The sequence below is a fragment of the Aquila chrysaetos genome, chromosome 13 (genome assembly GCF_900496995.4).
Source record: "Aquila chrysaetos chrysaetos chromosome 13, bAquChr1.4, whole genome shotgun sequence".
NCBI classification, from domain to species: Eukaryota; Metazoa; Chordata; class Aves; order Accipitriformes; family Accipitridae; genus Aquila; species Aquila chrysaetos.
The window spans coordinates 32,767,334-32,782,992 of NC_044016.1; the positions used below are offsets into that span (position 1 = coordinate 32,767,334).

At 36.3% G+C, this 15,659-nt stretch overlaps 1 protein-coding gene across 2 annotated transcripts in view; it reads right to left on the reverse strand.

Moving 5' to 3' along the window:
- The window catches only part of NUP133 (nucleoporin 133), a 38,314-nt gene that overhangs the window by 15,784 nt on the left and 6,871 nt on the right, over window positions 1-15,659 (reverse strand). For both annotated transcript variants that reach the window (XM_041128270.1, XM_030034324.2), the window contains exons 5-16: window positions 14,665-14,796; window positions 11,285-11,455; window positions 10,505-10,660; window positions 10,344-10,414; window positions 9,601-9,748; window positions 8,577-8,724; window positions 7,603-7,760; window positions 6,384-6,475; window positions 4,049-4,212; window positions 2,356-2,450; window positions 2,011-2,235; window positions 288-410 (exon numbers count right to left, since the gene is read on the reverse strand). In XM_041128270.1, coding sequence (XP_040984204.1) covers window positions 288-410; window positions 2,011-2,235; window positions 2,356-2,450; window positions 4,049-4,212; window positions 6,384-6,475; window positions 7,603-7,760; window positions 8,577-8,724; window positions 9,601-9,748; window positions 10,344-10,414; window positions 10,505-10,660; window positions 11,285-11,455; window positions 14,665-14,796 — 1,683 coding nt within the window. The remainder of the gene's footprint in view (window positions 1-287; window positions 411-2,010; window positions 2,236-2,355; window positions 2,451-4,048; window positions 4,213-6,383; window positions 6,476-7,602; window positions 7,761-8,576; window positions 8,725-9,600; window positions 9,749-10,343; window positions 10,415-10,504; window positions 10,661-11,284; window positions 11,456-14,664; window positions 14,797-15,659) is intronic.

Consider the following 15,659-nt stretch of genomic DNA (forward strand, 5'->3'; position numbering starts at 1 on the left):
GTGCTCCAGCACAAGCTCTTCACTCTTTGCTACGTACTCATGCTTTCACAACTTCTAACAATGCTGCAACTTCTCAAACTCTCTTTAGCAGTGGCTCAGGAGGAAGAGGAATGCCCCTAATTCCGCATGAGACCATCTTTTCCTTCCTAATATATCTGCACACGTGAAAAGTGCATTCACTTTTGTTCTTGTGTCAGTAACTCAGATGTGCTGCACTCAACTTATTGATTGCTCTTCAAGATTTACTTTCCCCTCCCACAAACATTTTAGTTAATGCAGTTCTATACCTTAATGATGTTGTTCACGTTGACAACTATCTGGGCCCACTCAACTGATTCAATAGGCATATCTTTCAGGATTTGTTCCTCTTCTTCCAGTAAGCATTCAAAGATGGAATCTATCTGGGACACCTTAAAGATAGAAAAATTGCACTAAACACAAACATATCCATTACCAGCTGATACATGAAAGCTAAGTTATGAGAGTTTGTCCTGGTTTTGGCTGGGATAGAGTTAATTTTCTTTCTAGTAGCTGGTAGAGTGTTATGTTTTGGGTTCACTACCAGAAGAAGGTTGATAACACACTGATGTTTTCAGTTGTTGCTAAGTAGCATTTAGACCAAGTCAAGGACTTTTCAGCTTCTCATGCCCAGCCAGCAAGAAGGCTGGAGGGGCACAAGGAGTTGGGAGGGGACACAGGCAGGACAGCTGACCCAAACTGGCCAAAGGGGTATTCCTCCATACCATGGGATGTCATGCCCAGTATATAAACTCGGGGAGAGTTGGCCTGGGGCAGGGGGGCAGATCGCTGCTTAGGAACTAACTGGGCTTAGGTCGGCGAGTGGTGAGCAACTGCATTGTGCATCACTTGCTTTGTATATTCCAATCCTTTTATTATTATTGTCATTTTATTATTGTTATTATTATCATTATTAGTTTCTTCCTCTCTGTTCCATTAAACTGTTCTTATCTCAAACCCACGAGTTTTACTCCTCCCCCCCCCATTCTCTCCCCCATCCCACTGGGTGGGGGGGAAGCGAGTGAGTGGCTGCATGGTGCTTAGTTGCTGGCTGGGGTTAAACTACGACAGAGTTATATAGAAAAATAAACAAACACTAGTAGAAACCACATCAATAACCAAAAATATTAAAAGGTGTCAACTACCTAAATGGATAATGATATCACCAGCTTATGGTTCTTACAATTCTTAGAATGCAAGAATTGCCTTCTTTCTGGACTTAAATCTTGGGGGGGTTGGGGCAGAAATCTCACTTTTGAAGGCAACCCCATAAACTTTCATTAGGCATATTCCTCCACCTTCTGAAACATTTGGCAGTAGAACCTTTGTTAGATAAAGTATACTGGATAACATACCTGCTTTAAAATAGTAGACAATTATTTCTATTGTCTTTTATATTTATTTTTCTCCATTAGCAACTACTTTCCTCTACAAGAAAAAAATTCCTAAGAATAAATGTTTTGTGCATAGTTCTTCTCAAGAAGAAAGAAAGAAAGAAAGACTGGGTGCTTGACTGGAATGCAGCATAAACTGCACTAGCTTAGATGCACTAAAGTTAGAGAGGACAAAAAATTATGAGAGACTGAATTGATACAATTCCACCCAGGACAGCTCATCAAAGCTGCCCTCCTATCTGGAAAGCTTCATATTCTGCAATTCACCCCTTAACAATGATAATTTAGCACATGTTTTCTGATGTGCCAGAGCATTTCACTTGTCTCTTTCATTGCTCATCCATGTTGGTTAGTTGGAAATCATAACAACTTTATTTCTGCTACATGAAATTTGTCAGAATTCATGTTTCAGCTGCAGACATAAAAAAGTATGTACACTAAAGTGAGGAAAATACTACCACACCACCCCTATTTAAAGAGAAATTGTGTAAAGTTGAATTGATTTTTAAAGGGAAAAATTTCAAAGTATACATTAAAGCATTGCAGCTTTTACTACATGCGATACTATACAATGATTCAGAAATAACAGGTTTCTTACCTCTCGGAAGAACACATCTGCAGGCGTAAGACTTGGTGGAATGTCACACTCCCTTTTGTTTAATGCGATCAGTATAGCAGCATTCACTAGATCAGGCAGCCTGGAGTGGTGATTCTTGAGAACAATAGTTGCTGCTAGTTTCTCTGCGTGCTCACAGAGCAACAATCGAGTTGCCATCGGCATCCCTCGTACTGGAAAACTGCCCAGACGTTCAAATGCACCAACCTTTTATTAGAAAAAAAACCAACATCACATGCACTTTAAACAATGTTCTAGAAGAATTACTTTAAGACTAAATAATACTCTACTGTGTGTGCTAGTACCAAAAGAACAAGAAAATTTTACCTGATGAAGAAACTCAATGAAGAAGGAATGTGCTTTTGTCTTATCCTCTAGCTGATGAAGAAGAATGAGAGATGTGTTGCTGAAACCAGCTGCTTCTAAAAAGAGAAAAATCTTAGATCAGAGCACTTGATGTCTTCATTTCTTTGATGACTATTTTTTTTGTCTCCGAGGTAAACATATTTCTATAAATTTCTATAGCGTTACCGCACTGGTACTTTAAGTACGTGCACACACATCTATATATTGCTTACCATGCTATTTTTAATGTGGCTTTTGAACTCTATCATAGCTGAAGTAAAGCCTTTAGAAGAAATAAAGTATCTTTAGATCAGTACAACCATTCTGAAGCACTCAATTCATTATGCTGCTAAAATAGCAGCTCACCAGCTTGTTAAAGTTTTAGTAAGATTCAGACTCAAACTTCTATCTTCATTGTGGTCTAGCTATTGCTAAATTTATTATGCCCTAGACCACAGCTACTACAAAATAAAGTGTTAACAGGCATTCAGACCTAACTGACTCTGCGTTGCCTGCACAATTCCACTGCACGACATAAGCGGTTGCACAGCACTGCTCTACTTTTCTTCTTGCTCAGATGAGGTTGCATCTGAAAAGCCAGCTAACATTTTGGTCCTGACAATCAGGTCCTTAAAGGAGTGAGTAAGCATGATGGAAGCTTCTTCATGAGTAACCTCACAAGTATCTCACCTCAGCAGAGTTCTCCAGAGCCAAACTTATGTTCCTATTTCAGAATGTTTGTGTATTCTAAGTGTGCTTTAAACCAAAAGACTACCAAGATACAAAAACTCAGAAGAACTATCACTACAAACAAAATTAGCAAGACTGTTTCCAAGCAGCTATCAATTTTCACTTCTTGCTTTAGCCAGGCATAAATGCCGATAAGCCCCTGAACTAAAAATAAAATTGATCCAGAAAATACTAAGGATCTGATGCCTGACAATTTCTAACTGGCTGCCACGCAGAAACAACAGCAGGAAGCACCATCCATCTGTAACTATTTACCACACGAATTTTCAAACTAAGTCTCTGCTCAGTAACTGGCAACTGCTGCCTAGAGGTCCTGGGGACAGTTTCAAATTAACACTGTGCATAAGAGACAGGGAAGCATCAACAAAGAAGTTTCTTCCTCAGAACATGTCTGCTTTAATCCTTTATGTACAACAAATACTCCAAAATAAATTTCTCTAGTCCTCTTTTAGGCAGACATAAATACCAATGCCCCAGAGAGATACGAGCTCACTCTACCCAGGATCCAAGCCTCCCAGAAGCTGTGTAGCCACACTGACAAAGGGTGAAGCATAAGCAAATAGACTCTTTCTCTCAACATATCTGTTTGTGGAAAATAATTTAGATCTATCCAAGGAAACAGTAACGTGACATCACCTGCTCCTTGTATAAAGTACCCTTCTCAGAAATGTTTTCTTTGCCGTTTGTGTTTACTATATGAAGTCAAGAACTAACCACAGTAGACTGCAAGTTTATCTGGCAGTCTCATAGGATGCATCTTTTAGCCTTTCTGGAAATATATCTAGTGGTGGAAAAGGGCAAGGGACACCTGTGCCTTTTTTGCAGAGCTTAAATTATAATTTTCTCTAGAGTACTATAGAGAGTTTTTCACAAAAAAACCCCAAAACAAAACCCCAAGAAAAAATCCCCACACCATTATGTTTACCTTCAGGTACAGATTCAGCCCATCTTGGATCAGAGGCAGGGTAATCATCCATTAAGTCCACACTTATCTGAGTCACTGCCCTATCCAGTTCAGCATCAGAATCCAGCTCCGCATTACTTGGAAAGAGCTCAACTACCATGCTTTGTGCATTGACTATATCTTTTCTGAAATAAAGGACATACAAAGTATGTGAAATAAAAACAATAGATAGGATTATAGGAACAAGAACCACTCAATTAGTAGGATTTTCTGATATGCTTTTTGTAAAGTGCTTTAGATTATACGCATCAAGCACTGTTTGGGCTATCTTTAAACTAATTATGGATAAAAGGTATTCTGATTCTATGGATAAAAGGTATTCCGATTCTTTTAAAGCAAGGGGGCTGCACAACCTATAAAACAAAAAAGTACAAACCAGGAAGTGATTCAAGTCACATTTTATTATCCCTATCACTGTTATTTAAGAGAAAAGATTCATCATACAGAGCTAAGTCTGGATGTCTCTGGTAGCTAAGTCACCAAATTTCTATTCCTTGCATTAAAATCCTCTCTCAAGTATATGTAATCACTCCCACAAATGGCAATAGAGTAAAAGCTCTCAGGAAAATGCTTCAGCAAATATAATGCATTATTCTTATTTGCTATAATTTCAGAGAATCCTCTTCTATTCGGGTCAATAAGTAAAAGAGTAAGAAGAATTCAAATGCTTAAACCTCCAATGTATGAAGTTGTACTGAAGAACTCTATGTAAGAAGTATGCAATATTCACAAAAAGCACTGATTTGATTTTGTGTCTAAAAATTATAGTATTCTGACTGAGAAGGGATACTGTGATTCCAATATATCATCTGCGTTTGGAAATACTTAAATTTTTCATGAGACTTTCAGTCTGAATGTTTATATAACCAAGATATCTTGAAATAAAAACCATCAGTGCATCCAGAAATTGCACAAAGGTTTACTAAAGCAAACTATACTTTTAAAAACTAGAATATACTGAATCTTCTATTAAACAACCTTCCATTATTTGCTCTGCATCAACTGCTTGGCTATCTGGACAGGCCATTGCTACATCTGTTCTGTGGACAATTTCTCCATTCATTTTACCACACTATTTTTCTGGAAAAAATCTGAATCAATACTATACATATCATATTATTAATTTCTTCTCATTTCATAAATACAACCCAAATTTTCATCAAAACAACATTAAACTTTCATACTGTTCCACATCGTTTTCCTTACTACCTCCTACTTTCTTCTGACCTTCTTTCCAACCCCCTTGTTCACATCTTCAGTGATACCAACTTTCATATTTGTTATCTGTGCTCTCAGTCCTCAGCTACTTCAGTCACCTCAGGACCATCTTCAGCAACAGTTCTGTTTACTGACATGTCCACTTGTGAATACATGCAGATTTTCTTTCTAAAATCTGTGCATGTTTACAGATCTTGTTTTGGTATCCTTTATTATATGTGCCTAACCTCCTTTATAATCTTCTAACTCACATGCAGCTCTATGTCAGAAGCACTCCTACTTCCTGTTATCTTAAATCTGTGCTTTCCAAGTTTTAAGACTCTTTAAGGAGATTAGTCCTAAGAGGTTTGTGGGTTGGTTTGTTTTGTTTTGTTTTTTAAATAACTATATACTGAAAACAATCCCCTCTAAATATAATTACTCTAAGTCTACAGCTCTGATTATCTTATATTTCCTCTTCCTCCTTTGTTTACATAACTTATCTCAATATCAAACCTTTCAGAGGCTTTGCATGCCCCCCAACAGCCAGGTTGCTTTTAATCAGGATAGTTTGATGAACAGTGTATTTCCTTCCATTCCCACTCCCCCCACATCAGTCAGTCTAAAAAAAGGTATCATCCTGCCACAGAATCTGCCATGCTAGTTATTCTTCATGGCCACATAAATAGTAATTAAACATATTCAAAAGTACTACTGAAAACAGCTATGCAAATAAAAATGAAAAAGGAAAGAATGTTTTTTTAACAACAAAACACCATTTACTAAAAGAATAAAGAAGTCAAACCAATAAAGTTTAAAGTTGTTTCACTGGCAGTAATGTAACATCACAGAGTTTATGCAAAGTAACCAAAAAGTCATTGAGATTATAGAAGCCTGCTCCTTTCTAGCATGTATCACTTCTTCACTAGCTCAAGATGTATCTAACACTTTCCTAATAAAGATGTGCATGTGTCATTAAAAAAGCTTTAATTAACACAGCACAAGAGTATCTTTACCAAGACAATCTCTCACTCAAGTATCAGAGTGCCTTCAAGAATAACAAACAAACAAAGCCTCAAAAATTAAGAGCAGTTTCTACCTGCAGTACTGTAGAAAAGCAGCTTTCAGTAATTTAGTCTTATCTTCTTGAGCTATAATTTCCAGCCTACTGGTTGTATCAAATGCAGGACTCTGAAAATGCAAAGCAAAAACTTCAGCTGAAACACAAATACCAATCTTCATTATGAAATGAAAACAATTTTTCTAAGTAGCAACAACAAAGATTTAAAATAGAAATGCCACCTGGAAGCAGTTATATTTATTAAGCCAAACATAAGCCCACAAGATTCACTGTAATGTAAGTCACACTTACACCAATTTATTTCACCAGTCAAACTTTTAATGGTAATTTTAAGTATTTTAACGTACAAACCCAACATTTTAGACAGAATTTAAAAGGTATTCATGAGTACTATCACCCACAAAAACAATATAAGTGCAGACAAGTCTAACTAGAGATTAATTCAATAAGAAAAATACAGTTCCATCTGACCAATCACCACAAAGGTCTTCCACTAAATTACTAGTTAATAATAACTGATTTTAAAAGTGATTTAATTGGAATAAGGATTGAAACTCACTGTTACCACAAAGAAACATTCTCTAATTATATTGTAACAACTTTTGTATTCTTCCCTCCCACCCCAGGGACATCTCCACAGCACATACATTTTAAACAAAACATGTTTGATATAAGAGCTTAATAAATGCACATTGCCCAAAATATCAATAAAAATACTTTAACATATTTTTGTAAGACTATATTAAAAAAAATATATATCTAAAACAAAGCAGAAAGAAAATTCAGCCACCATACAGCCCTTCTCAGCTTAGCCTCTAAGCTTTTCACAGCATGATAAGAAAAAAGTGTCTCTTACATGCACAAAGGAACAGACACAAAAGACTGAAGAAACTAAACTATCCTGATCGAAAAGTGAGAACAAAGTCTGAGTCTCTGCTGTAGTGTTATATCAGGCCTAGTGACATACAGTAATACATCCACATGAAAAAAAAAAAAAAAATTCGTGGAAAACTTGACTTCAAAACAAAGGAAAACAAAAAAGTTACCCAAACTGGCAGATGTTGTAAAGTTTCTTGGGTTTTGAAAACTGCCTTTGTTACAAGTGTTTGAGCCTCTATTTAAAAAAACCTTTAAAACTCAAAACAAGCTATGATTTCCACAATGAAAATCCAAAACTGCCAGAAAAACATTTTATTTCTACCCTCAGTTTTCAACCAGCCAAGCAAACAACCATTACCTCACTTCTTGGTCCAGCAACAGAAGAGGACAGGGAATCTTCAAGGTCTTCAGGAAGCACAGAAATGTTTTCCCTGGACAAGATGGTGATAAGTCCACTTTTTTTGGTAAAGAAGATGGGGAAGCTAGTACAGGAACCTGCTCCTAAAATGCTATCTCCTAAGATAAGGGGAGAGGGGGAAAAAAGAGGAAGAAAAAAGAAAAAAAAAGCACATAAATGCCACTTTAATTCAAGAACAAAATGTAACAGTTTCATAGACAATTATTACATTTTGTCATGAACCAACCAACAGCAATTGACAACTGCACCTGACTCACAGAAGTTGTGGATACTATTTGCTACTAAAGATGCAGATTTCCAGATGCCTCAAGTTTAAGGCAGGGGGAGGGGGGGAAGGAGGGGAAAAAAGAGAAAAAGGAGGAAAAAAAAAGAAAACTAAAGAGAAATAAAAAGAAAAGGAGGAAAAAAAGAAAAAAAAAAAGAAAGAAATCAAGATTCAGGTGGTTCAAGTTCTACCTAAGGACTGATGCGCACATCCTACTTGAAAACACCTCTGAAGGTCAAGGATGACATACTTAGAGACATCTGACACAGGCACCTAGTATGTATTTTAGACTGAGCCTTGACACAAAGTTAACTTCAAGAAAAAAAAAAATCCATAGTGAATGTTGGAAGAAAAAAAACCAAAAAGTGCAAATAATCCCACAAACAAAACCCCCACCCTTTCGTATACCACGAGTGGGGATCTACTTCATTTTCGTCCAAAACACTGTAGAGAAAGCAATAACAATACTGGATTTCACGTCAGGGCTTTCTCCGTACTATCATGAGAAACTCCCAACTTGAAAGATTTAATAAAGAGAAAAAGGAGCGTAAATATGATTCTGCTCTCCAAGAAATCTAAATACTGTAAAAAAATTAAATTGGAAAGTATCAACAAAATGTGATTATTTTTTTTTTCCCCTGCATGTTACCTTGTATGCCAAATACGATTTTCTCCTGTGGTAAAGAAATTCTTCCAGTTCCAGTGGAACAAGCAAACACTTCATCTTCCTTATAGAGGTAAGCTGCATGGCTAAAGTAATCTGGGACTACCAGACAGCACAACACTTCCTCTTCTGACTGAAAGCGTTACATACGAACAATATCACATATATAATCAAAACCTTAAACAAACATCTAACATTTTAAAGGCTGATCTGAGTTGCCTGAATTTGTTTTGATTTTTAACAAGATGATATGGATGTAACTTACAACCTAAAAAACCAAACAAAACCACTTTTAATTTGCCCTAACACTTAAGATCCTGTGGTTTTTTTGTTCCATATATATTAAATTCTTGCTAACTTCACATGAAGAGATAAGTAAACATCAATTATTCCCCAGTTTTCTCACTCTCCTTCCATCTTAAGATTCAATTTTAAGATGCCACTACAGGCAGGGGGGAGAGGGGGAAGAGTGGAAGCAGTTTACCAAAGAAAGTTAATGCCCAAGTTTATGCTTCCAGAAGAGATAGCACAAACGAGGAACACTAAGGACAACCAGTGTGTCCTCCCCTCCCAGCAAGCCAGCTGTCTAGCAAGGACCAAAATACAAGCCTCTTCACTCCTTGTCCTGCTACAAGAGTCTCAACAGAGTCTGAGATTTGTTCTAAATGGATTGCACGAGTATACCATAAAATTACGCTGCAGAGACTTTCACAGACAGGACAAAAATTAAAATAAACCCGTAATAATCATTTAGACTTCTATCTTTGAGGCTTTTTTATGTTATACTTTAAAATGCAAAGCATAAACTTTACATACAGTTACTATTAATCATTAAGAGATGCTAGTACACGCTTTCCTCAGAATACTACAAATACATACTTTCAAGAACAACCTTAAAACAGAGAACTTGATTTTCCTTTAGACAAAAATCTGATAGCTGATTTATGTACAGGAATATTCTTAAACACTGTGCTTTCTTAACTCAGTTTCAGAACCTTCCTTTACGTGCCTGAAAAGATGGATTATACTGTGTAACCTCCACAACAACGTCATCAGACATCTGGTAGCCTTTATCTTCTACTGTTATCAGAGTGTAGTAGACAAGACATGGACGATCTCCGGGATGCCATGCTGCAGCAAGTATCACCAGTCCATCACTATTCAACAACAGACATCACACCATTGAGAGATGATTATTACATATTTCACTTGCTCAAACTGTACCACTCACAAAGACAGGTATTTAAGTACAATCACAAATAAATATTTTCCAATATTGTATAGTGCTCCTTTTTTTTTTTTTGAAAGAAAGACTATACTACTTGTTCTTTCAAGCTGTTTTATTAGAAGTATTCATATTTCAGTACAAAACTGAACCAAGGCAGCTGTGATTTTATGTAATTAAATTAAATACAAGAGATACTGAATTCTCTGCATTTGCTGGAACATGTTACAATTGCTTCCTTGCTGTCTTTGTAATATCAAGGCAAAACAAACACCCAAACCTGATAAAATTACACTAAAAAAAGTGAAAGGAATTATTCTTAGGTAATTTGTAATGCTACAGAAATAATGATAACATGAAGTATAGGATAACTTAGTTATCTAATATGACATGTTTATTTTATCAACAGTGGCACGGCACTCAAGTAAAATTAAATTGCAATTACTTATATAAAGTTTTTGCACGAAAACAGAACGCATTTATCTCATTAATGTTAAGTCTTACCAGATGCAACTGTACTTCCTTACCGATTCTGTTGCAAATCCATGTATTGTATATTTACTCCTCCTTTAATATCTTCATAGTTACTTTCAGAACCCTAAAAAACAATACAGCTGACATAACTATATATAAATAGGCTCTTAATTAAACAAACACACAAACACTTTCCACGTGAGCTGGCTCTTACCCAAATTGCATCTGTAATATGTTCTTTCAGGATCCTGTTGACATCCCAGCTGAGAATATAACGTTCTGATGAATCATCGATGTCCCATTTGTTTAGATTTGAACTTGTCAGCATATAAAAGCTTGATCTCTCTTTATCCCAAAGAACGCTAGAAATCTTCATTTAAAAAAGAAAAGGCTAAGAAGGTTAAAGCACAGCCTTAATATTTGGATACAACAATCTACACCACTCTCAGCCCACAAAAAAATCACTTCCTCGGGCAGCCTACACAAGCTATATTACAAGATGAGAGTATTAGGATAATTTATTTTATAGATGTAAGAACATCTGTACTAAGTATGTTTCTCTTCCAGTTTCTGTGGAGTTCGTTGACAAAGCTCAACCCAATCACCAACCCTTGGCAACCCTAAATCAGAAAAGTAAAATTACAGGTTACTGTTAGTTTCTCCAAGTAGTAATGAGGCTATTACTAGTAAGAGGCAAGACTTCGAATTATTGCATATTCCCCAGGAAGCATTACTACTTTAAAGTCTCCTTTCATTCAGATCTAAAGAGCAAGTCAGCATTCTTCTTCACAAAGCATACAGATTTATTTGGTTTCTGTCTGTCTTTCAAATTTCAAAGACATATAAGTAACATAAATGGGTTGAGTCTTGTCTCTTTTTTTTGGTCATCATACATCTTTACCCCGTCCTTTCTTTTTTCTTTCTTAAACACTGAGGCTTGAAATTAGAGAGAGAAACTAAAGCAGATTACTATATGAATGTTTTTCATGCTTACCACAGCATCATGTCCAGGAGACAATATACCCAGAAGAGAAGAAACCTTTCTACCAATTCCAGAAAACATGCCCTGACCCTGTGGCAGGGCATGCTGATGAATCTTGCCAGAACTATCTGGTATCAATCGAACTAGCTGGCCTCTAGAAGATGATAAAATAAAGCTTCCTCCCTAACAAAAAGAAAAAGCAACTATATTAAAAAAATAAAAATCACACTGCTTAAACAATTCTATTGTCAAATAAAATTCTTTATGTCCTCTCATAAGGGTAAACACCAAACAAGAACAAGACACAAGGAATCCACGGTACTTGAGAGCTAACAAAGGAAAAAAAAAAAAAAGCATTTATCACATAAAAAGACTATTTAAACAAATTTTCTACATTATTCTCTACGCTTGAATCAGTGCAAGGTACAGCTCACATTAAACTTTTTTTTTATTATTTTAAACCATATTTTTAAAAAATATGAAAAGAAAATATATTTAAACAATCTCTACAGGCACTATTACACGTAACATTCATATGTTGAATTATCAATTAAATAAATGCACACATGGAAGTTGAATGTTAAAATTTGAAGTGTTATTAAGCACACTATAACTTTTTTTTTTTTTTTAGTAGCATCCTATCCTACAGGCCACTAATCTAAATGAACTGCATAACCAGTCTTCCATCTTGTTATGTCAAAAAAGTCTGGGATAGGCAATGAAAAAATGAATAGTGCATTAGTGAATGTGTAACTGAGAAAAGATATCACAATGCTAGTGTCAGACTAGGAAAGAAAACAATATGCAGATACAAAGAAATAAGTTGTTTTCTGTTGGGGTTTTATTGTTGGTTTTTTTTGGTGGTGGTTTTGATTTTTGTTTTGGTTTTTTTTAAGAAATAATAAACATTAGTGCTAAGTCAAACATCTGACTGGTACTTAGCACTGTCAGAGACTCATTTTATTATCATTGCATGACATTTTTATCCATGAAACTCCATTTCAGTTTAACAATATGTCCTGGTTTTGGCTGGGCTAGAGTTAATTTTCTTTCTAGTAGCTGGTAGAGTGTTATGTTTTGGGTTCACTACCAGAAGAAGGTTGATAACACACTGATGTTTTCAGTTGTTGCTAAGTAGCATTTAGACCAAGTCAAGGACTTTTCAGCTTCTCATGCCCAGCCAGCAAGAAGGCTGGAGGGGTACAAGGAGTTGGGAGGGGACACAGCCAGGACAGCTGACCCAAACTGGCCAAAGGGGTATTCCATACCACGGGATGTCATGCCCAGTATATAAATGGCGGGGGCGGGCGGGGCGGGGGGGGAGGCTGGCCTGGTGGGGGTCAGATTGCTGCTCAGGAACTAACTGGGCATAGGTCGGCGAGTGGTGAGCAATTGCATTGTGCATCACTTGCTTTGTATATTCCAATCCTTTTATTATTACTGTCATTTTATTATTATCATTATTAGTTTCTTCCTCTCTGTTCTATTAAACTGTTCTTATCTCAACCCATGATTTTTACTTTTATTTCCCCCCGATTCTCTCCCCCATCCCACTGAGTAGGAAGCAAAGTGAGTGGCTGGCTGTGTGGTGCTTAGTCACTCGGTGGGGTTAAACCACGACACAACAGAACTAAAATCTCATGTAATCCTAATGATGAAAAATAGTGTTACCTTTGCACTAAGAAAATGTGAAAAGTCTTGTGCATTATGCAAAATATGCACTCTATTGTAGGTGCTTATATAACTCATTTAGGAGGCAGAGACTTCTGTTAGTGCATCTCTTGCCTGTCCTAATGGGTGCACTTACATTAGCACTTTAATTAGTATCAAAAGCCTGCTTCTGAAGTGACCTTCTCTGAGTCCCCACATACTACCTGCTGGATCACATCACACAGCAGTCTGAGTGTACCAGCTGTACACCCTTTGAATGAAACTAAACTGAAAGATGGGCTCTGACCACTAACAGACATTCATTTCATGCAGCTAGGCTGGAACTAGTTTAAAATAACAACCTCCTCTCCCCAGATGACCAGTGTAGATAGTGGCACTGCCTCAGCACTAACCTTTTTACTTTATAGATTCTCAACTATTGCCTTTCACTACTTGCTAACAGACATAGCCTTCATGTCCCCGACCATCAAGGCATTAACAAAAGGGTGCCTTCAATTCAAAACTGATCAAAGTTTGTATGTTACAGGGAAGAAACAAGGCCTGTTAGGTGTACAAAAAAATGAATGCTAAGGGCCTGGAGGTTGCTGAAAGGATGAACTGTTTACCTGTACAGGAAACATTCACAGAACAAAATTTTTAAAAAAATTAAAAAACAAACCAAACAACCAAAACACAACAAAAACCCCCAAACCCAATCAAAACAAAACCCAGTGTCATTTATATATTATACTATAGAAAAATTTTGCTAAAGGTTAAATCTGCCCAGTGGCAGGATGACTAATGAAGTATAGTAGTCATATACATAATAGTGCAGCTTTAGAACACTGATTAATAAAAGGGTTCTGCTCTGAAAAAGAAATAAGTTCCTCTAGCTCTGAATTCACATTGATGTCAATGTTTCAACTACAGGTGTGATAAGACCTTGCTTTCCTCATCTTGATACCTGAAACTTGGGCACAATTCAACTCTAACAGGGTACATACAAGTTAGTGTTTCTTAACATCTTGCAACTCTTAAGAAATTTGTCATTAAGATCACTGTCTTCTGATTAGGTTTACAAATGTTTATGACATGCTGATGCCCTAAAATAATATTTATAATACAGGATATGAACAGTAAATGTTGAAAAGGTCATGAGATAAAGTGTAATTTAATTGACAATACCTAGTTTTGACGATAAAAAAAATTGTAACACACTGATTTTTTTTATATATTCCATTTTGAGAGTTCTCCCCATTTAGGCACACCAACAGCAGAAAACAGAATTTTTAAGAATAATTCATAATATACTTGTTCATTACTTTCATACAGAAATCTCTCAAATTCAGTCACTGGTGAGCTACACCACAAGATGCCGAGTGTGTGGTCTGCAGATTCAGATGACGTAGTTCTCTGTTTTTGTGATAGCAGGGTTTTTACGTAATCACAGTAGTAATACTGACACTCCTTATAAGCTGAGGTACCAAACCAGTCCTGTTAACTTTACGATTGAATCCTGCATGCTTCCCCAACTTTAACATTATTATTTATGACTACCAGTCATCTCTGCTACTTAAGATCATCACACTCATCAACAATCTCTGAAATTACTCCTCAGAATATTTGATAGTTTGCTGTGCAACATTTATTGGACATTTAGGACTGATAATGTGGAACATGCTTTTTAATATTTAAAACAGGAATTAGTGCAGTATTTTAATATAAATCATACTGTACTGTACCTTTACTGCTGTTAGGAAACTGCACAGAGAGCCTCCAAAGTCTGTAAAAGTCTCAATATAGGAACCTTCATGTGCAAGATTGGGCCAGTAGCGCACAGAACCTTCGCTGGTAGCAACCATTATTGCCAGAGACTTGAAGTGAGAAAATAATTAATAGAACATGCAAAACAATAATAATCAGACCGCAGCTTTAACTAAAACATGTTATTTTACATATCAAGGTTGTGGGTGACAAACACACAAAAAAGTAGTAAATACATATGGATGCACACTGACAAAGCTAGAACCAAATTGCAAAATTATTCTGTAGCATAATTTAGTATGTGCAGGGAAAGTTACACTCACTTATTTCGCTAACCATAATATTTTCTATGGATTCTTGTTCCTGATAATTCAGGGTCTGCTATTGAAATGCAAACAAAACTTACAGTTGCAAGACAGAAGAGAGGCTTTGGAGAATTCCAGATGCCAAGAGTTATAAGCTACTATGGAAGACCTAAAATGCAGGCTGCAATTTAACAAAGAAACTGCTCTAGTGTCATTAAGAGAAATATCAAATCACATGGTGGCTCTTCTCTTCATAAAGACACAAGCCCACAGTGTGCCTACGTTAGGGTTTCTGACTCAGGAAATCACTGAGAGACCAATTCAAAGCATGAAGCAAGAGACTGTGGTCAAGTAGAGATTTAGACAGAAAGCATCATACCTAATGTACTGGTTATTGAAAAAAATCACGGAACAATAGAAGAACTGTAGCTGAGAGCTCTTATTGATCTTGGAGTTTTCTAACTGATTTTTGACTAGACACAGATCTTCACAAAGGGAAGCAGTTGGCTAATGAACATCATAACAATTAAAAAAACACCACAGAATGCAGTCCTTTGTGATTCCTGCCCATTATTTAATAATTTTCATTGTAGTGAAATATTTTCTACCACTAATATTTCTACTTCGCTCTATACAATCATAGTATCCATGTATAGCTCACAAGCTGA